We start from the raw sequence: 24,279 nt of genomic DNA, 5'->3' as shown, positions 1-24,279 counted from the left end.
GGCTTCTTTTATGCTCAGATGTACACATGACATCATATTCTGCCTTTAAGATGTCTTCTGTCTCTTTCGGGGACGCCCATGCCCTCTGAAGAACAAACTGATCTTCTGTCCCATCGAGTCACCAACAAATTAGATTTGAACTACTTCATCACCCCGTGTCTTCAGTCACTAAATGTCTTTGTGTGGCTGTGAAATATAATGCTAGCATTGCGAAGAGGTAAATGCTTAAATCACTACAATCACATTTTTATTTAAAATATCTTATGAAATATAAACAGATTAGATACTGCTCATTTACATCATGGTGTAAGATTGGGATACTTTCATTCCTGTCTGTAATATTTTTAGTGCTCCAGAGTGTTTCTGTAATATTCTCTGTGCCACAGAGTCTTTCTGTAATATTCTCATTGCTCCAGAGTCTTTCTATAATAGTCTCAGTGCTCCAGAGTCTTTCTATAATATTCTCTGTGCTCCAGAGTCTTTCTGTAATATTCTCTGTGCTCCAGAGTCTTTCTATAATATTCTCAGTGTTCCAGAGTCTTTCTGTAATATTCTCAGTGCTCCAGAGTCTTTCTGTAATATACTCTGTGCTCCAGAGTCTTTCTATAATAGTCTCTGTGCTCCAGAGTCTCTCTATAATATTCTCAGTGCTCCAGAGTCTTTCTGTAATATTCTCAGTGCTCCAGAGTCTTTCTATAATATTCTCAGTGCTCCAGAGTCTCTCTGTAATATTCTCAGTGCTCCAGAGTCTCTCTGTAATATTCTCTGTGCTCCAGAGTCTCTCTGTAATATTCTCTGTGCTCCAGAGTCTTTCTGTAATATTCTCTGTGCCCCGGAGTCTTTCTGTAATATTCTTTATGCTCCAGAGTCTTTCTGTAATATTCTCTGCGCTCCACAGTTTTTCTGTAATATTCTCTGCGCTCCAGAGTCTTTCTGTAATATTCTCTGTGCCCTGGAGTCTTTCTGCAATATTCTCTGCACTCCAGAGTCTTTCTGTAATATTCTCTGTGCTCCAGTCTTTCTGTAATATTCTCTGCGCTCCAGAATCTTTCTGTAATATTCTCTGTGCTCCAGTCTTTCTGTAATATTCTCTGTGCCACAGACTCTCTCTGTAATATTCTCTGTGCTCCAGTCTTTCTGTAATATTCTCTGTGCCCCGGAGTCTGTCTGTGATATTCTCTGCGCTCCAGAGTTTTTCTGTAATATTCTCTGCGCTCCACAGTCTTTCTGTAAAATTCTTTGTGCTTCAGGCTTTCTGTAATAGTCTCTGTGCCACAGAGTCTGTCTGTAATATTCTTTGTGCTCCAGAGTCTTTCTGTAATATTCTCTGTGCTCCAATCTTTCTGTAATATTCTCTGTGCCACAGAGTCTTTCTGTATTGATCTCTGTGCTCCAGAGTCTTTCTGAAATATTCTCTGTGCTCCAGAGTTTCTGTAATATTCTCTGTGCTCCAGTCTTTCTGTAATATTCTCTGTGCCACACAGTCTTTCTGTAAAATTCTTTATGCTCCAGAGTCTTTCTGTAATATTCTCTGTGCTCCAGAATCTTTCTGTAATATTCTCTGTGCTCCAGTCTTTCTGTAATATTCTCTGTGCCACAGACTCTCTCTGTAATATTCTCTGTGCCCCGGAGTCTGTCTGTGATATTCTCTGCGCTCCAGAGTCTTTCTGTAATATTCTCTGCGCTCCACAGTCTTTCTGTAAAATTCTCTGTGCTTCAGGCTTTCCGTAATAGTCTCTGTGCCACAGAGTCTTTCTGTAATATTCTTTGTGCTCTAGAGTCTTTCTTTAATTTTCTCTGTGCTCCAGAGTCTTTCTGTAATATTCTCTGTGCCCCGGAGTCTTTCTGTAATATTCTCTGAGCTCCAGAGTCTTTCTGTAATATTCTCTGTGCTCCAGAGTCTTTCTGTAATATTCTCTGTGCTCCAGTCTTTCTGTAATATTCTCTGTGCCCTGGAGTCTTTCTGCAATATTCTCTGCGCTCCACAGTTTTTCTGTAATATTCTCTGCGCTCCAGAGTCTTTCTGTAATATTCTCTGTGCCCTGGAGTCTTTCTGCAATATTCTCTGCACTCCAGAGTTTTCTGTAATATTCTCTGCGCTCCAGAGTCTTTGTGTAATATTCTCAATGCACGAGAGTCTTTCTGTAATATTCTCTGTGCCCCAGAGTCTGTCTGTGATATTCTCTGTGCCACAGACTCTCTCTGTAATATTCTCTGTGCTCCAGTCTTTCTGTAATATTCTCTGTGCCCCAGAGTCTGTCTGTGATATTCTCTGCGCTCCAGAGTTTTTCTGTAATATTCTCTGCGCTCCACAGTCTTTCTGTAAAATTCTCTGTGCTTCAGGCTTTCTGTAATAGTCTCTGTGCCACAGAGTCTGTCTGTAATATTCTTTGTGCTCCAGAGTCTTTCTGTAATATTCTCTGTGCTCCAGTCTTTCTGTAAAATTCTCTGTGCCCTGGAGTCTTTCTGCAATATTCTCTGCGCTCCACAGTTTTTCTGTAATATTCTCTGTGCTTCAGAGTCTTTCTGTAATATTCTCTGTGCCCTGGAGTCTTTCTGCAATATTCTCTGCGCTCCAGAGTTTTTCTGTAATATTCTCTGTGCCCATGAGTCTTTCTGTAATAATCTCTGTGCCCCAGAGTCTTTCTATAATAGTCTCTGTGCTCCAGAGTCTTTCTGTAATATTCTCAGTGCTCCAGAGTCTTTCTGTAGTATTCTCTGTGCTCCAGAGTCTCTCTGTAAAATTCTCAGTGCTCCAGAGTCTCTCTGTAATATTCTCTGTGCTCCAGAGTTGTTGTTTTAGTTCTTGAAGCAGTAGACCTATGTTCTCTGAAGTGATGGACAGTTACAGAGTGGTGTTTGTGATTTATTAAATCACATTATTGTCTACAGCAATGTCCTGTTATTATTATTATCCTATTAGTGTAAATCTTTTTCAGAGTTGCTGCAGAAAAGACAGACAAACCTCTGATTAACATTATTCATTAGTAAAGAAATGTTTTATGAAAATGTACTTTAAGTTTTGGACACAAACTGCATTTCCTCTTTTCACTAGTTTCCAATACAGAGATCAAATAGCGAGCATCTGTTGACAGTACATCTTAAACTTGATATCCACTTCCTGGACTCATGTTGAGATCAAAAGTCTGAGGTTTTTGTGAAAATCCAGATGTAATTCAAGTGTTCAAATTTCCCTTTGACTCGTATGACACTCAATCAGATAAACCATAATTAATTATATCCTGACAAAAAAATACACTTTTAGTGTTTGTCCTTTTACTCTTGGTGTTTGATGTTATGCCTATTTTCATGAATTTTACTTTAAAGTATTGGGCATAATGAAAGGCCTCAATTGTTCGATTCATATTCCCGTCTAAAATGATTCCTTTTTTCCGTCATAAGATTTTTGTGAGGAGTTGATAGTTGCGTAAGAACTGGGTGAACACATGAGTTTCTTTAGGGTGTTTGGGTTTAGTGTTCCTAGTTAATAATCTATTAAAAAATTTATTGTTCGTACTCTCAGTTTTTAGGGCTTTTACTCTTCATAGTCCCAGGTTTAGGGATTTTCCTCTTGGTAGTCCTAGCATTTAGGACCTTATTTGATGTACCCCCAGTCTTTAGGGTTGTGTTTGTGGTAGTGGTAGACTTTAGGCCTCTTACTGTTGGTATTACTAGATATTGTATTCTTTTAGTCTGGGTAGTGCTGGTCTTAAGACCTCTAAATCATAGATGTTCTAGTCTCTAGGGCCTTAACCCATCGTATCCCTAATCTTTAGGGCTTTTAATCTTATTAAATCGATAGTGCTCATCTTTTCCATGTTTCACACCCTTGCATTTTGAAGATTTAACTCTGACTGTGCTGCTGTATGGTGAGGCAGTAAATTTGCCATAGAGTTTACCACACCAACAGCAACATATTCCAGTGGGTGTCTTGTGATACACAGCCATTAAAAAATGGGAACCCCTGCCTTAAAATTAATTACACTCGAACACAGTACAGCACAATGCCCTCTCAGAAAAAAAGTTATGGTAGAGGTCTGTTATTGTCACCAAAAGTGCAATGTAAATGTATCTTTAAAGGTACAGCAGTGGTGTTAAAGTCCAGTTGTGTTCCCTAAAGGTTCAGTGCATTCTCTTCTCCAGAAGGAGAGGGGGATATCTGTAATATTTCATTATACATCTGTGGAGAATAATTGAACACAATAAAAGTCCTGGAGATGAAACGGGGTGTGTGAGAGAGTGTATAGAGCCTGCAGTTCATACAGTCTCATACAGCATGGTATATGCTACTATTATGTATGTGTAAATGTGTTTGTGAAGTGATTCTGTTTTGTTTTGGGGCAGAAGAACTGCATTCCAGTGTGTGTTTGTTTATGTAAATATACTGAGAATAACTACCTTAAACACTGGAGAAATGCAGAAATGTGAAAAGTCAAATTTGTTCTGCAGTTAACTTTACTTTAATTTGATGTGAGTTTGTTCTTTGTTCCAGGTCAGATGCAGAAGCCTTTTGAAGAAGCATCTTTTGCTCTGAAAATCGGAGACATGAGTGGCCCAGTGTTCACCGACTCCGGCGTCCACATTATCCTCCGCACAGGATAATCCCTCTCTTTCCCTCTTTTATTCATTCCTCTGTCTTCTCCTTAATATTCTTCTGCTCATATAACAGTCCCTGGACTCAACATCAAACACAAAAACTCCATTCTGACTTAAACATTCATAAAGACATGATAGAAATTTTGAAATTTTCCTGAAATGCCTTTAAAGCAATGTTGCCTCGCAGATGGGCCATTTGTCTAGGGTCCAAAACATTTAGACACTTGCTTGTATGGTAAAATGAACATCTACATCGGCCTCTTGCTTGATGATGTCATTTCTTACTTAGAAAATAATGACATCATCTGCCAGTGCCAAGGTGGTGTCTTTCCTTCATCTGACATTATGACATCATACATTTGTACCATTAACTTCATCATTAAAACCTCAGAATGAAAATGAATGACCAATAAAGACAATAAATGTTGAGGCCATCTCTGTGTGGTTTATATAACTGTAATCTAAAACCGTAATACAACCTGTGGTCATCAATACTTTCCCTTTCATCATCTCAACATAGACACAAAATATGGAGGGTTTAATGACAGTGCCATAAACTGGATATTCATTTCCTGAAATCTTAACTCCAGGGTTTTATCAAAACGAACATGAATTTCAAGTTGATCAGCTCAGGTCAGAAAACGTTTGGGAGGGTAAGTAAAATGCTGATATTTCACAGTGGCGCAGCAGGTAGTGTCTCTGTCACAGCTCCAGGGTCCTGGAGGTTTTGGGTTCGAGTCCTGCTCCAGGTGACTGTCTGTGAGGAGTGTGGTGTGTTCTCCCTGTGTCTGCGTGGGGTTCCTCCAGGTGCTCCAGTTTCCTTCTACGGTCCAAAAAACACATTGGACTGATGACTCAAAAGTATCTGTAGGTGTGACTGTGTGTTCCCACCTTGCGCCTAGTGCTTCCCAGTGGATAAGGGTTACAGACAAAGGATGAATGTATACATTCATTCCGTTCAGGTCAGCAACACTTTCCAAATGAATAGCAGTCACGTGACAGTTTAGGGTGAGCAGTGAGGTCAGGTAATTAAACAATGATTGTTATTGTGTTGCCCCCTCCAGGGTGTGTTCCCGCCTTGCACCCAGTGATTCCAGGTAGGCTCTGGACCCACCGCGACCCTGAACTGGATAAGGGTTACAGATAATGAATGAATATTATTGTGTTTACAGCAACACGAAAAACTTCAGTCTGTTACGAGCAGAAATGGGCCAAGAACCTCCACTTTGATAATGACTGAAAAATTTAAAAACATTTCCACTAAAACAAAACAGGAAAATATATTGCTTATTGTAGTAAATAAAATTATTAAGGAATTTGGAGGATTTTTGATGCATTAAAGGACCCAAGCCTGAGCTAAATAACTGACCTCTCAGCCCTCAGACAGCACTGCATCAAGAATCATCATTTATTAATTATAAATATAACCACATGGAAGTCAGGTTTTTTTGACAAACCTTATATCAAACACAGGGTGGCACGGTGGCGCAGCAGGTAGTGTCGCAGTTACACAGCTCCAAGGACCTTGAGGTCATGGGTTGGATTTCCGCTCCGGGTGACTGTCTGTGAGGAGTTTGGTTGAGGTCTGCGTGGGTTTCCTCCGGGTGCTCCAGTTTCCTCCCACAGTTCAAAAACACATGTTGATAGGTGGATTGGCGACTGAAAAAGTGTCCGTAGGTGTGAGTGTGTGAGTGAATGTGTGTGTGTGTCGGTGTTGCCCTGTGAAGGACTGGCACCCCCTCCAGGGTGTGTTCCCGCCTTGTGGCCAATGATTCCAGGTAGGCTCTGGGCCCACCGCGACCCTGAACTGGATAAGCGGTTACAGATAATGAATGAATGAATGAATATAAACCCAACCAAAAGTAATTACCTCTACAAGTGATATTTCCACTATATGGCATCAATTTCTATAGGCTCAGAGGTATGTGGGATGGGTCATAAAAAGTGGAGCTGTGTTGTGGCCAATATTTCAAACCTTTCTTTTAAGTAATGAACAAAGCTAGATTAGCTCTGGAAAATAATAAGAGGATCATCCATCTAAAACAAGTCTTTTATGGTTTGAGGTCTTGTCAAAGGTCAGAAGCCCCTGATGGCTTCTTTTATGCTCAGATGTACACATGACATCATATTCTGCCTTTAAGATGTCTTCTGTCTCTTTCGGGGACGCCCATGCCCTCTGAAGAACAAACTGATCTTCTGTCCCATCGAGTCACCAACAAATTAGATTTGAACTACTTCATCACCCCGTGTCTTCAGTCACTAAATGTCTTTGTGTGGCTGTGAAATATAATGCTAGCATTGCGAAGAGGTAAATGCTTAAATCACTACAATCACATTTTTATTTAAAATATCTTATGAAATATAAACAGATTAGATACTGCTCATTTACATCATGGTGTAAGATTGGGATACTTTCATTCCTGTCTGTAATATTTTTAGTGCTCCAGAGTGTTTCTGTAATATTCTCTGTGCCACAGAGTCTTTCTGTAATATTCTCATTGCTCCAGAGTCTTTCTATAATAGTCTCAGTGCTCCAGAGTCTTTCTATAATATTCTCTGTGCTCCAGAGTCTTTCTGTAATATTCTCTGTGCTCCAGAGTCTTTCTATAATATTCTCAGTGTTCCAGAGTCTTTCTGTAATATTCTCAGTGCTCCAGAGTCTTTCTGTAATATACTCTGTGCTCCAGAGTCTTTCTATAATAGTCTCTGTGCTCCAGAGTCTCTCTATAATATTCTCAGTGCTCCAGAGTCTTTCTGTAATATTCTCAGTGCTCCAGAGTCTTTCTATAATATTCTCAGTGCTCCAGAGTCTCTCTGTAATATTCTCAGTGCTCCAGAGTCTCTCTGTAATATTCTCTGTGCTCCAGAGTCTCTCTGTAATATTCTCTGTGCTCCAGAGTCTTTCTGTAATATTCTCAGTGCTCCAGAGTCTTTCTATAATATTCTCAGTGCTCCAGAGTCTCTCTGTAATATTCTCAGTGCTCCAGAGTCTCTCTGTAATATTCTCTGTGCTCCAGAGTCTTTCTGTAATATTCTCTGTGCTCCAGAGTTGTTGTTTTAGTTCTTGAAGCAGTAGACCTATGTTCTCTGAAGTGATGGAGCTCTATCCTACAGTTACAGAGTGGTGTTTGTGATTTATTAAATCACATTATTATCTACAGCAATGTCCTGTTATTATTTTTATCCTATTAGTGTAAATCTTTCTCAGAGTTGCAGCTGAAAACACAGACAAACCTCTGATTAACATTATTCATTGGCAAAGAAATGTTTTATGAAAATGTACTTTAAGTTTTGGACACAAACTGCATTTCCTCTTTTCACTAGTTTCCAATACAGAGATCAAATAGCGAGCATCTGTTGACAGTACATCTTAAACTTGATATCCACTTCCTGGACTCATGTTGAGATCAAAAGTCTGAGGTTTTGTGAAAATCCAGATGTAATTCAAGTGTTCAAATTTCCCTTTGACTCGTATGACACTCAATCAGATAAACCATAATTAATTATATCCTGACAAAAAAATACACTTTTAGTGTTTGTCCTTTTACTCTTGGTGTTTGATGTTATGCCTATTTTCATGAATTTTACTTTAAAGTATTGGGCATAATGAAAGGCCTCAATTGTTCGATTCATATTCTCGTCTAAAATGATTCCTTTTTTCAGTCATAAGATTTTTCTGAGAAGTTGATAGTTGCGTAAGAACTGGGTGAACACATGAGTTTCTTTAGGATGTTTGGGTTTAGTGTTCCTAGTTAATAATCTATTAAAAAATGTATTGTTAGTACTCTCAGGTTTTTACTTTTCATAGTCCCAGGTTTAGGGATTTTCCTCTTGGTAGCCCTAGCATTTAGGACCTTATTTGATGTACCCCAGGTGCAGTGGCGTATGGTGGTCTTACAAGGAGGGGAAGCTCAATTTCGGCCTACATCATAAAATGTGTCGGTTTATTTATACGTAAATTCTTCCCTCCGTTCCTTTTTAAGAAAATGCTCTTTGACCCTGTCGTACCAACAAGGCGTCTTTTCCAGGGACTTGACTAGTGTCCTCTCAATGGCCAGCAGAGCTAGGCTGCTTAAACGGCCTTGGCCCATGTGAAGTGTGTCCGCCTGTGAGTGCTTTGTGACGGTGGAGGGGCTGAGCAGCACCCTCTGGACAGAAACTGCGATAGAAGTCAGAAAGAGTGATAGAAGACAGTCTCCAAACACAAGCAGCTACAAAAACCCCACCAGAAATAGAAGCTCGATTTGTCGCTATTCGTTTTTAACAAAGAAAATGCCGCTAAAAGGATTAAGAAAGTCTCCAGTTCAACTCAGAACAGAATGAAAATATAATGCTCCCACGGATCTTTAAACCAAAGGATCGCTGATTCACTCATTTCGCTGTCAATCAAAAAGGGATTCAGCCTCAGACAGATCATCCAATCATCATGCAGAAGCTGAGTGTCCGGGCCAGCCGAGGCCAGCCCACTGCCCCATAGACCCCCAGAGACGCTGAGCTCGTCTCATGACTCGTCTCATTTCGCTGCACTTGGCTGCTTCGCTATTGAACTCAGTGTCCACACTGTTTAAAGCACCGTGAAGCTGCGGGAATGATTGAGAGGAAAGCCGCGTCTTTACCGGCGATAAGAAGCTGATTCTGAACAAAAGTTGAGCGCGTTGTAGTGCATATTTATTCAATGACATGCACACACAACAGTATATAGTTGATCACTTATTTTTTAACATTTTAGGGCAAGCTGAGCTTCCCTTGCAGTCTTAGAGCAATCGCCTCTGCCCCAGTGTTTAGGGTTGTGTTTGTGGTAGTGGTAGACTTTAGGCCTCTTACTGTTGGTATTACTAGATTTTGTATTCTTTTAGTCTGGGTAGTGCTGGTCTTAAGGCCTCTAAATCATAGATGTTCTAGTCTTTAGGGCCTTAACCCATCGTATCCCTAATCTTTAAGGCTTTTAATCTTATTAGGACCAGTTTTTAGGGTTCTATATCTCGATAGGGTTCATCTTTAAGACTCTAACTTTTGGTGTTTTTAGTTTTACTCTTTTTATTCTCTGCATAGTGCCTTTTGTTGTGTGAATGTTTAGGGATTTAACTTTGGTTTAGAATGACTAAACTCTTAGGACTCTTATTATTGGTAAAAACCAGTTTAGTGGTCATCTTGTATCGGGAATTTAGAGCCTTTCTTCAGTATTTTGATCCTCCTGTTTGATTAGAAAGACAGAATAAAGATAACTGGAAAGATTAAATTGTGACAGTGTACACATTTATAGCAGAAGTGAAAAGGAAACAAGCTAAACTTTTTTTCTAAGAGTATATATATATATATATATATATATATATATATATATATATATATATATATATATATATATATATATATATAATGTTCTTGTAGTAAGTACAATGAGCATTGACTTTGGGTGCTGAAATGTGAGTGATTATAAAATCTAAAATCTGTGCAATAAATCTGAAACTCTCGTTTCCTCATTGATGAAAGTTATCCTGGGGTTCTCAGCAAATCTGAAAGTATTTGGCCTTGAGTCCATTGTTCCCCTAGAGCTGATTGTAAATGTATCTGTTGTTCTCTATAATTGTATGAAGATATTCCTCAGTGTCCTGGTGTCTTATTAACACACATGATTTAAACAACTGACAGCTGTCTGCTTCACTGGCTGTGATCCAATCCCATGTAAACACCAGGCAAGAGCAGAGTATAAAAGATATCCATCACGCTCATTCACTCAAAACTGAGCAGGACTCTGGACAGAGAAGCGAAGGATTGCAGACCTCCACTGATTTCAGGTGTGTCCTCATCATCTTTATTATTATTTAAGATATTAATATTCAGAGAAGTAAATGCTTAGTATGGGCTGTATACTCTAACCGTGATTTGTCTTTTTTTTAGCTAAGTGTACTTTATCTTTGCTTATTCTGTAGCTCTGTAGAGTGCCATACTCACCCTTTTCTCCACAGTGGAAAATAGTTCTGTTTCTTAATGAAACGTCTGTGACCTGCTTTGGTCCAAACGAGCCCCACAGCAGTGTGCCCACTTTCAGCACCTGTTCCTTTAAATGATAATGAGCTGCTCGCTGTTCACCCCGACCCCGAGCGCACAGCAGTGAGGAGCAAGGACTAGAAGCTCTGGTTTTAGCCATTTTTGATCAGTTCTCTTACTTTTCTGTTCTCGTTTTCTCCTTTTTTGTTTTCTCTGTGTCTGTTTTGTTGTGTTTAAACTCGGTTTTTGCGCTCTCACATAAACGTGGGTCCAGAGCTGTGATTAGACAGACTCAGATGAGGGGGCGGACGATTCTCAAATCTCTGCACTTGACCGAAGCAGAGCAGAATCAAAACCTCTCGTTTTATGTGGTGTTTTCTGACTTAGCACACAGAAAACAGACTGGGGGTCTTGTTTCAGAGTGTGTGCTTTGGTAGGCTCAAGATCCACATCTTAATTTGACTAGGTTCTGAACAAGGATTTTTTTCTACATGTCCCCTTTAAAGTTTGGAAAGTAACTGTTCATGCTACAATAAAATAATAAATATTACTACTGAAAGGTAATTTACAAATATTATTGTGACATCCCTGACATGTTATATAGTTTGTTCACTATTATTCTGTGTTTTAAGACTAACTAAACATAAAATTAAAAAAAGCAAGTAATCAAAATTAGTACTTCTTGCCAGTTTTCACATAGTTAGAAAACCTCTAATAATTAATTAATTATAATAATTAAAAATGACGTTTGATGACAGATGATGCTTATATAATAAGAAGTTTAAACTCTTGGTTTTTGAACTGTGAGGAACAGTTCTGGTTATGGGTTCTATTGGTTTCACAGAGAAACACTATATTTATTTTTATCAATGGAATATGTGTTATTGTTGAAGGCTGATGAAAAATGGTGAATGCTAAATGTTTAATAATTTGTTCTTTTGTCTTTCTACAGGATTCAGACTCCACTATGATGGTGAGGTTATATTAATTTATAAAAAAAAGATCAACATTATTTCTGACATCTGTAAAAGCTTAAATTACACATCTGTGTACTCAGTCAAAAGAAAGGGTTTTTTGTTTTTCGTGACTGAATTTACGTTTTATACTATACGGAGAACACATTTGTGATGTTTACACATTTTAGTGAGCAGTTTCTAACATCTATAAAAAAAAATCCTAAATGTCATTTTAATTATTTTTATCAATTTGTTAAACTCGTCAACACGTATCTGGATATTTTTAAAAAACAAATGTTTTTGCCTATGATTTTGGCCTCTTGTCCAATGTAAACATCCTAATCCTAACCTCTAATCCTAACCCTAATCACCCTAATGGACTGGCATGATAATGCAACCATATTTGTATTAGTCTGGAGTGGGACAGCCCCCTCCAGGGTGTATTCCCGCCTTGTGCCAAATGATTCCAGGTAGGCTCTGGACCCACCGCGACCCTGAACTGGATAAGCGCTTACAGATAATGAATGAATGAATGAATGGAGTGGGACATTTTCAAAAACTGAGGGAGGAAAATCTCAGTTTTTAAAAATATCCGGATCTGTGTGGACGGGGTCTCAGCTAATAAATGCTTACTCTTCATTAAAATGTACAATTCTGTGTTTTATGTAAAGAATGTGGCATTAATGTTAAATATTTTGTCTGTTTTTTTTTGTTTTTTTTTTAAATATTGCACCCGTTAACTTGAGTGTTAACTTTAGCATTAGTGCCAGACTCTTAGTGCCAACACTTCTACATTTTTTCTTATCGTCTCTGGAGAGAACGTGGCCACTTATATTTCACTCAGAATGTAGAGGACAACAGGTAACAGGACTAGAGTAACTGCACATGAACTCTGACTTGTTTCTGACTTGTTTTTAGCTGCTGCTTGCTCTAGTGCTCCCCCTGGTGGTGCACGCTGCTCCTCTGACCGTCTTCAAGCCTCAGGACTGCGAGGAAGTTTACAACAATGTCTCCGTAAAAACTGGAGTTTACACCATTTACCCCGGGGCCCCAGATACAGCTGTGAAAGTTTACTGTGATATGGGCTGTGACGATGACCGCGGAAAGTGGACAGTGAGTAGTAAATTTTCAAGGAAGAATAAGAAGGTCTTCTATATTATTTACATTTTAAGAAACCAATTACTCCTTATATTTACATTTCTTTAAAGGACAATTCACATGCGATAAAGAATAAGAAAATGAAAGTGGTCTCTCTCTCTCTCTCTCTCTCAGGTGATTCAGAGGAGGACGGATGGTAGTGTGAATTTCTACAGATCCTGGGAGCAATACAAGAACGGCTTTGGGAACGCGAGCAATGAATACTGGCTGGGTGAGGTGTCTGCTTTATTGATCCACAAGGGAACCTTTACAGTTAGCTGCCTTTATTTTCTCTGGGTTTAAGTATCATCTCATTCTGTTACAGTGCTATGACAAAAGATTTAGACAGTGAGACAGTGTCGGGACGGTATGGAGGGAAAAGGAGTGTGTAAATATGATGCATTGAAAATTCATATTCATCTCGTCATGTATTCAAAATCAGTAGAATTTAGTCATTTTTCTTCCTTGAGGGTTAAGGGCCTGTTCCATGGGCACCACCAGGAATCCCCAGTGAGATGATAAAGATATTAAAAGGTATATAGATTCTGGTAGAAGGACTGTGTAAAGTTGTGCTATATTTGACACAGGTCTGCAGAACATCTTCTTCATCACATCCAAAAGAAAGTATGAGCTGAGAGTTTACATGGAGGACTTTGAGAAAGGAGGCGTTTACGCTCATTACACCTCCTTCTTCATCGACTCAGAGACATACAGGTACAAACTGCACATCTCCGGCTTCATCAACGGAGGCGCAGGTGAGCCACCAGATTCCTCATCCACTTTAGTTACTGATGAGATATGAGCTGTTTAACCTCACTGTCAGGACAAGACAGGGAAACAATACCATTTAACACATTTTACATTCCAGTTTACAAGTGTCAAACAAGTCCTGTAACATTATCTCTTTACATTGACTTAACTTTAATGTTAAAGGTGACATTTTACCCAAAAACTAGTGTAAGTGAGTAGTTTGTGTGCGAAACAGAAATAGACATATTTGATTTCAACTTATTCCTTAAGAGAACAGACACAAGCACACACACACACACACACACACACACAGCGTGCCCACACACCTTAGTTCTTAAGGTGGAATGGAAGATTTTCTAAGCAATAGTGTGTTAGTTAAAAGTGTAGCTTAAACAAGGCTCTAAGAGTACGTACTTTTCTGGGATTTTTTCTTATTAAACACTGCAACACTGATCTTTATTCAGTGAAATGTTAATCCTATTAGGTATATCTAATATTCCTGGTTGATATTTCTAATACTTCTGAGATTTGAAAGTTTATTCACCAGTTTCTAGAGTGCTTTATATGTCTTAAGTGATTTTAATTGACAGTGTCTTTCTCTGATGGTAGGTAAAATTAAAATGAGTTAAGGAAATATAACTAGAAAATAACATAAGACATATTCATTTGATATATTCACCTAAGAACAAATAAAATAAACCAGAAAAGTATTAGAGATACCCAGATCTTAGATGTCTCCTCATTAGTAACTAAGTTAAAGTTACTGCTTTAGGGATACAGTGTTTTATAATCAGGAAATATCTAAAAACATAATATATTATATATTTTCAGGAGAATCACTGCTGTATCACAATGAGCGAGAGTTTGCTACATTTGACAAAGACACTAACAACTGCGCTGTGGCTTATTCTGGTGGACACTGGTATAACAACTGTATTCAGTCCAACCCTAATGGCCTTTACAAGTGGGGACCTTCAGCTAGTCTGAACACCGCCGTCAACTGGTGCAGCTGGAAAGGCTGCAATTATTCCCTCAAGTCCTTTGTGATGAAGATTAGACGAGCTGTTTAACATCACAGGTTTAAGGCTGGAACTCAGGAATAATCCATGATATTGTACCTCACACTGACAAAAATGCTGCCTCAGCAGGAGAAATCAGTTTAATACTCATCCCTAGCTCTGAACTTTCTCATTCTGAGATTGTTATGAGAATATTACTGTATTATTTAAGGATTATCAAGACATTATTGGCTTATGTCATTATACAAAGTGAATTTTTGTTTGTACAATTAGTGAAATGTAGGGGGTAACACCATTAAAATTTTCCTGCCCCAGATAAGACCCCTACAAAAACAAAGGGTCCTTAATTCATATGCCAAACAATTAAAATTATTTGCCAGTATAATTTATAGAGAATTTTGCTTCATAGACTTTATTAAATATTTGCTTAAAACAAACAGAAATAAATAAATACATTTTAGAAAAACGTCAAAAAACCTCCAACACATTATCTAGTGTAATACATTTTTACAACAATCCAAACATGTGAGCTATATTTAAGATCACCTTGCTAAGACATTATTTTTCAGTGTAAAACTCTGCTTTCGAAACTCTGACTTGATAATGCAATGGGAAATTATTTTTGTGATTTAGATTTTCTTGAAATCGAATATTTACTTCAGTTTTGTATCAGCTTGTTGCCTGTTGAGCTGTTTGTGTGAAAGATTTATAATCACCTGCTTAATGACAGTACCATATCATCAAAATGTAAAATGTATCTATATCTCCAGAGAGTTGATACATAATCCACCCTGCGATTGGTGGATGGAAATTGATTGTTCATGCCTAAATCTCTTTGTTCTTTCTTTCTCTATCAAAAGCATTAAATAAAAAACAAAGATTAAGTTTTTGTACTAATGTGTTTCTTTATTACATATTCTGTTATATTATATATATATTAGCAAAGATACATTTTGAAAAATCCTCACACACAAACAAACTGGTATGGACATTTGATATGAGAGTGACACACTGTGCTATATATATATATATATATATATATATATATATATATATATATATATATATATATATATATATATATATATACAAAAAAATCTTTTGTGAGTTTTTGCCAGAATACAGTAAAGCGTTGTTTACGGATGTTTTAACTACAAGCACTAATACAGTTTTAAGGTTTAATTCATAATATTACTTTAATTTGATTTATCAGAAACAACATCCTTTTTAAGATTAAACAACAAAATGAGACAAATTAAGATATTGTGCAAAAGGATCTAGCTGTGTTTGTTTTTCTTTTAATGATTAACTGCGAACAGATTCATTTTTGAGTTCACTTCCTGTAAACAAACCCTTGAGAATTCCCAGTGTGAGATAATCTCCAACAAACTCGACCCTGTCCTACAGGGAGAGACTTTAAAAACGGTGCTGCCATCCACTAAAGAAAACTTGGACTAAATGGTGAGTTACATTTGTGCCTCTTTAGCTTAGTGTCATTGGCCACATTTTCCTTTTCCAAATTGTGACTTTATAAGTGAAGGTCAAAATATTCGTCATTTTAATGTTGTAATGTTTTCATATTTAATGTAAATCAGTATAAGAAAATGGTTTTCCAAGACATTTTTGTTAATTTTACTGCAGCATCTCCTTAAAACCCTTATTTAATAGTATTAATATTTAGTTGTTTACTTTTATATGTTTTTCATCTGTATTTCATATCAGTGTTTTCCTTATTTGCTTAAGGTTGTGACTTTTATTGTCTTCTTTATGGTCCTAGTTGCTCTGCAGATTATTATTTTATAAATATTTTCTACTTCAATACATTTCTATAAATACCTACTTCTGCGATTCGTTAATTGCTTCATGTTTTAAAGCAATTAGAACTACATTTTATGTAATAATTGTGTTACACATATGCCAATTAATTTAAGTATCATTATTATTATTATTATTATTATTATCACCCTTTCTGGCACCAGTTAGCTAAAATTTGTAGAGTTAAGTGTGGGTTGAACTGAAGTATTAGAAATAATATTTATGGTTCTCCTCCAAGTGTCCTGAGCTCCACTGATATTCAGCATGCTGAGGTTGTCACTGCTACTTAGAGGAGGAATAACAAAAATAGAAATTATAAAAATATTTTTATTCTCTGTCTCCAAGGCTCTGGTGTTCATAGCTCTAGTGTTCCCCCTGCTGGCTGGGGGCCTCCCCCTGAATCCTTCAGACTGTTCTGACATCTACACTAACGGAAAAACTCTTAGTGGAGTATACTCCATCTATCCCTCGGGGGACTCACCTGTGCAGGTGTACTGTGACATGGGCTGTGGGAGCATGTCTACCAAAGATGGAAAATGGACAGTAAGTCACAAATCTATTCATCTCATCACTGTTGAGAGGAAACATTGTATTCTTGTTGTATAAATTGAAAATATCAGTTACTTATTGCATTGTGCAAATGTGTGATGATAACTGAAGTAGTCCAAAATAACTTGGAAAGAAATAATGTTATTATATTAATGCTTTCACTGAACTTTTTTAAGTTAAAAATCTTTTTTCTATATCTACAAAGTATTATATGACATGCATGACATGACCTAAGGTTGTTTAATTTGCTTATAACTTGTTATAATTAAAGACATTATAATTTTTAGTTAATGATAATATTCTTCATTAATATACTGAGTCATATATAGATGCATTACATTTATATTATAGGGGAATATTTATCATATTTTTATCTGCAGGTAATTCAGAGAAGGATGGATGGTAGCATTAATTTCTACAGACCATGGAGCCAATATAAATCTGGCTTTGGGAAAAAGGATGGAGAGTATTGGTTAGGTGAGACTTGTTTTGTTTTTAATTTAAATAAATGAGAATGTGATTATACTGTATTTTTCAATGTGTTGATATAATATTGTTCAACATGAGATAGGTCAGTGGCTGTAAACAAAATCATGACCAATGTAAATGCACACTGAATTATCTAAAGTTCTCCCGGCACTGTGCACTGTGCAGTGAAAACTGATTACAGCTTGTATAACCTGTGATCTTCTGAAGACATTACTCTGTGTGCTTTTGTGATGAACAAATTCACAGCACTGCAGAACCTGGAAATAAATCAGGAGAGCCATGAAATGAAAGCTGAATGTAAGGGCTATAATCACAATGCAAAGCACTAAACATCGACAAAAACAAGAAGGGGGGATTCAACCTGCATTAGAGTCTATTGCATAAATGTCTAAAGCATAAATATACTTACATATTATTGTTTCATAAGTTTGTCCAAAGGAAACATCCACCTCCAATGTCTCTTTCAATTTTCAGTTTAAAATTATATTACCATTTTACAATATTAGCTACACTTTAGATTAAAATGCTTAAAATATGTTAAAAATAACGACCAAGTTATCCAGACATATTTGAAAAAAATTAAGCAGATTTATTTTTAGGCAGTTTACTCCGAACAATTAAATTAATGTAAGAATGCATCTAACAATCTGCATTAAATATATGTAGGGTTGGAGACCTTGTATCAGCTCACACAGAAGAAGAAGTACGAGCTGGTGGTGGAGCTGGAGGACTTTGAGAATGGAATGGTTAATGCGAAATATTCATCCTTCTCTGTGGACTCTGAAGCTGATGGATACAAACTCCATGTTAGCGGCTACATTGATGGAGGGGCAGGTGAGATTAAGGGAAGACAACTGTTGTAGAGTTGAATGCAAAATTTTACCTCTTGCCAAATGACATTTTGTTTGTCTCTTTATTAGAAACAAGCCAAAACAGCATCTGAAAAATTACAATATTTTCTGCAAATGTTAACTATACTTTATTTTTGAATATCTCAAATTAAATAGTGTATATGTAAAGTTTACACTCACTAGCTATACTTTACTGAATTGGCAGTTAACCTGTTATTCAAATGGTCTTATAGACAGCGTAATTTAATTTTTTAGTTTGGAAAGCTGTGAATTTCTACAAATCTTAAGGAGAAAGTTGTAGTTTTGTGTATTTTAACATGTGCATGATCAGAACTGGCATAATATGAGCTTCCGGGGAAACAGTGACGTCGCAGGATACCCTTTTATCTGAATACCCCTGCAAGTTATCTATGAGGGTTCTTATTTTCATGGTAATGCCTGGAACATAGCCACCATCTTGAAAGCCACCATCCTGAATCAAGGGCAAGTTTTTCCAACGGGAAGGGTGTCATGTAGCATATCAAAGAAATAACAGGGTGTCCTGCGAAAATCATATGAATAATTCTTTATTATTTTATGACCAGTAACAATCTGTAAATTAAAAAAGAAATCTGCACCAAGGTAAAATTTTCTCCGTGTGCTATGTTTTTGTAGGAGATGCTCTTGCTAACCACAATGGACAAAAGTTCAGCACATTCGATAAAGACCAGGATAACATCTCCTCTGAGAACTGTCCTCTTCTGTACTTTGGGGCATTCTGGTATAACAGCTGTCACTATGCCAATATTAATGGTGTTTATATGTGGGGAGCACACAGTCGCTATGGCCATGGTGTCATATGGCAAACGTGGAAAGGGTTTTACTATTCGCTTAAATCAGTTACAATGAAAATCAGACCAGTATCTTGAGCCACATCACAGCTGTTTTCATTCAGTGTTTTGGTGAACATGCTAGCATTCATGTTATAATTTATGAACATTCTTCTTTAAAACCATAGTTATACAGCAGCATATTAATACACTAATACCCTAATGATTGATTTTAATTAAAAGAGTTCAGTCTTATTTCATATTTTGCTTGTTGTTGAAATTGTGTGGAGTAGCATTATTTTTGGGAATGCAAGTTGTTCTACAGGAAATTAAACATTAACCTTTTTATTATGAATAATTTCTATGAAGATTCAAAGTAACTATAGCATTCTGTTTAATATAAATGATGTATGTACCAAAGAAAATGTATGTACTAAAACTATACATGTGTTCATACCATGCATTTATCATGTTTAGTCTTTAAATATTCTAATAAAATTCTATTTTATTTTAACTTACAGTTAATTGTAACCATCATAAATAAAGCACTGCTAATGAAAAATATTACTCATTGTAATTATTTGTGGTTAGTATTAGCATTTTAGGAATTCTACCCAAAATTACATTACCTGTACAGGAATGGCTTTACCCACTGTGATGTCTTAATACTGTTATTTTCAGTGGTCTGGATTTTACTGATAAGCTTTTCAGAGCTGTTCATTGTTCAAAGTTTCTCTGTTGCAATGTTGCACTCACAGAGTGAGTATTTAGCAACAGTGTTCAGAGGTGGTCTCCATTTCTAGTAAATGTGTACATTACTGTCAAATGATCAGTTTACCTCACAGTCAAAGGTATGATTTGATGACACAGAATGTGTGTTTAGTTGAACAATAGGCTTTAAGAAAATCAAAGATCAAACAAAGCTACAAAATCTTGTGTAATGTTTTAAAGATTAAATCTTACATCTAATCAATATATTTGCGTTAACCTCCACAGTTACTGGCCAACTCGGTAAAGTAGATTAAACACGATCATAAGAAACTCACCTTTTATTGAATTAGCTAAATCTTACTAAAAAAAATAAAGAAAATTCACATTGTATGAAGAAAATATATTCAGAAATTAAGCATTTTTCCATTTATATTTATTTTACAATAAGTAAACAAAATGTATATATATATATATATAATTATATATACAACTGTTTTTCCTGAGAAATTGTACCATGTGTTAAATTCAGGGATTCCAAACCTTTTGTCAAATATTATTTTGCTTTGTGGATTTGATTTGTAGTTAAAAATGTGATTGTGAATAATGAGATATTTATATGAATTTGTTTTTATTCCTATTTAATTCATTTTGACTACTTTAGGTACATTAAATATTCCTTTAAATATTTAAGGTAGGACATGACTTTTTGCAGTGTGAGCAAATGAATGAATTCCACTCATCAGACTGTGTTGCCAGTTTGAGCAATTTCCAGAAGGAGTTTTTCTGCTGATACACAAGCTGTACTTAGGAGGGGTTTGAGAGTTTAAAAGCATTGCAGTTTGAGCACTTTAGATTGTAACTGAGAAAGCTTAGAGGTAAGATACGTTTTACTAAATGAGTTACACATTTGTGACAGCTCAAATGAAACTAAGTTTGTACTCTGATGCAGGCAAGTCTGTTTATTCCCACTTATATCTATCATTTTAAACCTTATGATATATATATATATATATATATATATATATATATATATATATATATATATATATATATATACCTTTGTTAATTGTATCCTCTTTATTTATCACTGCTGTTTTTTTTTGTGAGCATCACTTTTAGATCTGATGCAGGCAGCTGCTGTATAGATCATAGATCAGCATGTCTTCACATAAAATGGGTCTTCACATCTGAGTTTAATAAAAGCTTCATCTGATTTCTCTAGGTCCAGACATTTTTGTATTAATTTAAAGTAACAGCTGGAAACTACAATGGCAGTGAGTATTTGATTGTGTTGTGTATTAATTAGACAAATCTCTTCACTTTGAATAATGATTGAGATTATTTAATCTTCATGTGTTTTAAACACATTTCCCTCTAAAACAGAAAGCTGTAAGTCACAGTGACCAAGATTAAGTTTAATATTTAATTAATTCAAACATTGGTTTAATCGATTTTACAGCAGTTTGTAGCGGTTTCTAAAATGTCTTACTGCTGTTGACAGATTTTAGTTTTACTTCAAAGACTTTGATTTAGCCAGTACAGTGATGTTGTTTAACAGATTTGTTTAGTTTTAAAGTTTTACGTCTTCTTGAATGTTTATATTTTTACAGCACCTTGGAATTTTTTTTATGCTTTATTCTTGTATTACATATTGTTTTTCACACTCTGTTCTTCCTGTGCTCTGACCTACCTACACCTCTCCTGTTCAGCAGGCTATTTTCTATTAGGGGGCAATCTACAATTGCATTATTTATTCTGTTAATGTATTCGTTATTCTGTTTTATTTCTCTCTCTCTCTCTCTCTCTCTCTCTCTCACTCTACCTCCAGAGCAGAATGTTTATGGCCCTAGTGCTCCCCCTGCTGATTGAGAGTTCCTTCATTTCTCAGGATCATTTCCCCACAGACTGTTCTGACGTCTACACTTATGGGCAAACCCTGAGTGGTGTTTACGCCATCTTTTCAACAAGTGTGCAGGTGTACTGTGAAATGGGCTGTGAATTGGAGGATGCGAGGTGGACAGTATGTTAAAAATACACATTACTATTAAGTTGACCGCACATTTACGGTCAAATCACATCTGATATATGTTTAGAAAGTGTTCATTATTTAGTGCAGTCCATATATCTCCATAGGAATAAATGTGAAACACTTAAAAATAAATCATTCATATATATATATAGCACATCTTTATTAAAGTACCTTTCCCTGAGCACTAACTGACCAGCTGTGGCCTGGCAAGCTGTCAGAGAATATATAGAAGCTGTTTAAAAATATATTATTATTTTATAAGCTATCTTGGCAGGAGGCACGGTGGCGCAGCAGGTAGTGTCGCAGTCACACAGCTCCAGGGGGCTGGAGGTTGTGGGTTCGATTCCCGCTCCGAGTGACTGTCTGTGAGGAGTTGGTGTGTTCTCCTCGTGTCTGCATGGGTTTCCTCTGGGTGCTCTGGTTTCCTCCCACAGTCCAAAAACACACGTTGGTAGGTGGATTGGTGACTCCAAAGTGTCCATAGGTGTGAATGTGTGTCTGTGTTGCCCTGTGAAGGACTGGTGCCCCCTCCAGGGTGTATTCCCTGCCTTGCACCCAATGATTCCAGGTAGGCTCTGGACCCACTGCAACCCTGAATTGGATAAGTGGTTACAGATAATGAATGAATGAAGATATCTTGGTGCTATCACATAAATGGTAATATTACTTAGATTCCACTATGGAACTGATGAATCTGATCTCTACTGTAGGTCATTCAGAGGAGAATGGACGGCAGTGTGAACTTTTACCGGCCATGGGAACAGTACAAAAAGGGATTTGGAAACAAACATGGAGAATACTGGCTGGGTGAGAATTTACTACATAATAACAATCCATACAGTTTATAAATGCATTTATAAATTAAGTTTAAAATTGGACACCTATATAAGTATAAATTGATATAAAGTATTACAGTGTTTAATAATGGAATAATACATTTAATACAGCAAGAGATTTCTAGTGGATTTAAAAATGAAATGCTTTTTGGCCATCATCTGTCCACACTGTATTCTTCACAAGAAAGAAAATCACGGAATTATCGTGGAATAAACTGAATTCAATAGTGAATCAGAATTGGAAATTTTAGGTTTAGGCTTAATCTGGGTTTGGGAAACCCTCTCTCTAAAGCAGAGGTCTCTAAAGCAGAGACCTAAGTCTAAACCTCCAGATTTCAAGCAGCAGTATAGACAACACTGGGAAATGGAGACTTTCTAAAAGAGAGAGCACTTCCTAAAGAGCATAAATTGTTGCTACTGACACATAGTGGCATGGATGTACCAGATATTGTGTCTTAAAACCTATTTTCAACATGGCTGCCACAATGCTGAGGACCTTATCTGTGGACCATAAACCGGTTCATCTTGTGATTTGAAAAATAATGTATAAACACTTGTTTATAAAGCACCAGTTACTCTTGTCAGTTCATGGATATAACAATAATAAAATTTGCTAACAGCTTTGTTATGCCCTACAGGATTGGAGAACCTGTACCAGCTGACCCGGAAGAGGAAGTACGAGTTAAGAGTGGACCTGCAGGATTTTGAGGGAGTAAAGGTTTACGCTCTATACTCGTCGTTCTCTGTGGAGTCTGAAGCTGATGGATACAGACTCCACCTCGGAGCATTTACAGATGGAGGGGCAGGTGAGTGATGAAGATTGCTAATTGTTACATAATGTATTCCACAGTCCTCTAATGCAAATTTAGGCCTACCAACATATAAACTAATAGATTTTCTTTCATAATCTGATCCATGTTGTCTGCAGGTGATTCACTGGAATTAAGCAATGGACAGAAGTTCTCCACCTTCGACAAAGACCAGGACTCTAATACAGAGGGAAACTGTGCTAAGTCCTACCTCGGAGCGTTTTGGTACGGTTCCTGTCACCACGCTAACCCTAATGGCGTTTATCTGTGGGGGAAAGATGGCACACTTTTTGCCATTGGGAATGTGTGGTATCACTGGAAAGGCTATGATTATGGACTAAAGTTCATCAGCATGAAGATCAGACCTGTAGTTTAGGCCCATGCCTCTGGTTTCTTGTGCTTACAGTGAAGGAGATCATATCTGACCAATAGCAATGTGTATTTTGTATTATTTATGTAACATTTTTTAACAGACCAATAGGAATGGCCTAAAATAACCTAGAAATTATAGTCATGATTTCTTCCATTTAATGTTTTAGGTGCCAATTTGTGACTTTACTCTTAAAGAAACGCGAGGAACAGAAAGTGTGGACATAATAACTGTAATTATAAGTAGAAAATATTTAAATAGCCACAAAGCTAACCTTTTAATAAAGAAAATAATCAAAACAAACCACTGCAAACAAACTGCTGGAGACTTCTATGAACAGTTCTGATAATAAAACTTTTTGGACTGACTCCTGTGGCCTGGATGTGTCTGTGCTTAACACTATTTTACTAATGAATAGACCCTATGGAGAAAAAAGAGATCTATTATTATGCTACAGTGGACTTTTGCCAACATTTTTCAAAATAGTATCCAGGTTTATGTCAATTTTCATCTTCTGCTCAAATATCAGGGTGATCACAAAATCAATTTAAACATTTAAAGATAT

General features: G+C 36.7%; 3 protein-coding genes across 3 annotated transcripts; all 3 read left to right on the top strand.

Annotated features, from left to right (window-relative positions):
• The first annotated feature begins 10,298 nt into the window (after window positions 1–10,298).
• On the top strand, window positions 10,299–14,590 carry LOC136686846 (microfibril-associated glycoprotein 4-like). The gene is made up of 6 exons (XM_066660867.1): window positions 10,299–10,391; window positions 11,537–11,557; window positions 12,459–12,653; window positions 12,813–12,909; window positions 13,265–13,432; window positions 14,259–14,590. Exons 2-6 carry the CDS (start codon window positions 11,552–11,554, stop codon window positions 14,495–14,497), a joined length of 705 nt encoding a protein of 234 aa, XP_066516964.1. The 5' UTR covers window positions 10,299–10,391; window positions 11,537–11,551; the 3' UTR covers window positions 14,498–14,590.
• A 1,203-nt stretch (window positions 14,591–15,793) lies between these two features.
• Window positions 15,794–19,502, top strand: LOC136686133 (microfibril-associated glycoprotein 4-like). The gene is made up of 5 exons (XM_066659693.1): window positions 15,794–15,907; window positions 16,607–16,804; window positions 17,191–17,287; window positions 17,966–18,133; window positions 18,805–19,502. Exons 1-5 carry the CDS (start codon window positions 15,905–15,907, stop codon window positions 19,056–19,058), a joined length of 720 nt encoding a protein of 239 aa, XP_066515790.1. The 5' UTR covers window positions 15,794–15,904; the 3' UTR covers window positions 19,059–19,502.
• Window positions 19,503–20,890: 1,388 nt separating this feature from the next.
• On the top strand, window positions 20,891–24,029 carry LOC136686611 (microfibril-associated glycoprotein 4-like). The gene is made up of 5 exons (XM_066660503.1): window positions 20,891–20,944; window positions 21,499–21,690; window positions 22,410–22,506; window positions 23,174–23,341; window positions 23,464–24,029. The coding sequence occupies exons 1-5, from the start codon at window positions 20,939–20,941 to the stop codon at window positions 23,718–23,720; spliced, it is 720 nt and encodes a 239-aa protein (XP_066516600.1). The 5' UTR covers window positions 20,891–20,938; the 3' UTR covers window positions 23,721–24,029.
• The last annotated feature ends 250 nt before the right edge of the window (window positions 24,030–24,279 follow it).

This window comes from Hoplias malabaricus, chromosome 2 (assembly GCF_029633855.1).
Source record: "Hoplias malabaricus isolate fHopMal1 chromosome 2, fHopMal1.hap1, whole genome shotgun sequence".
Taxonomy (NCBI): Eukaryota; Metazoa; Chordata; class Actinopteri; order Characiformes; family Erythrinidae; genus Hoplias; species Hoplias malabaricus.
This window is presented reverse-complemented; position numbering and strand designations above follow the sequence as displayed.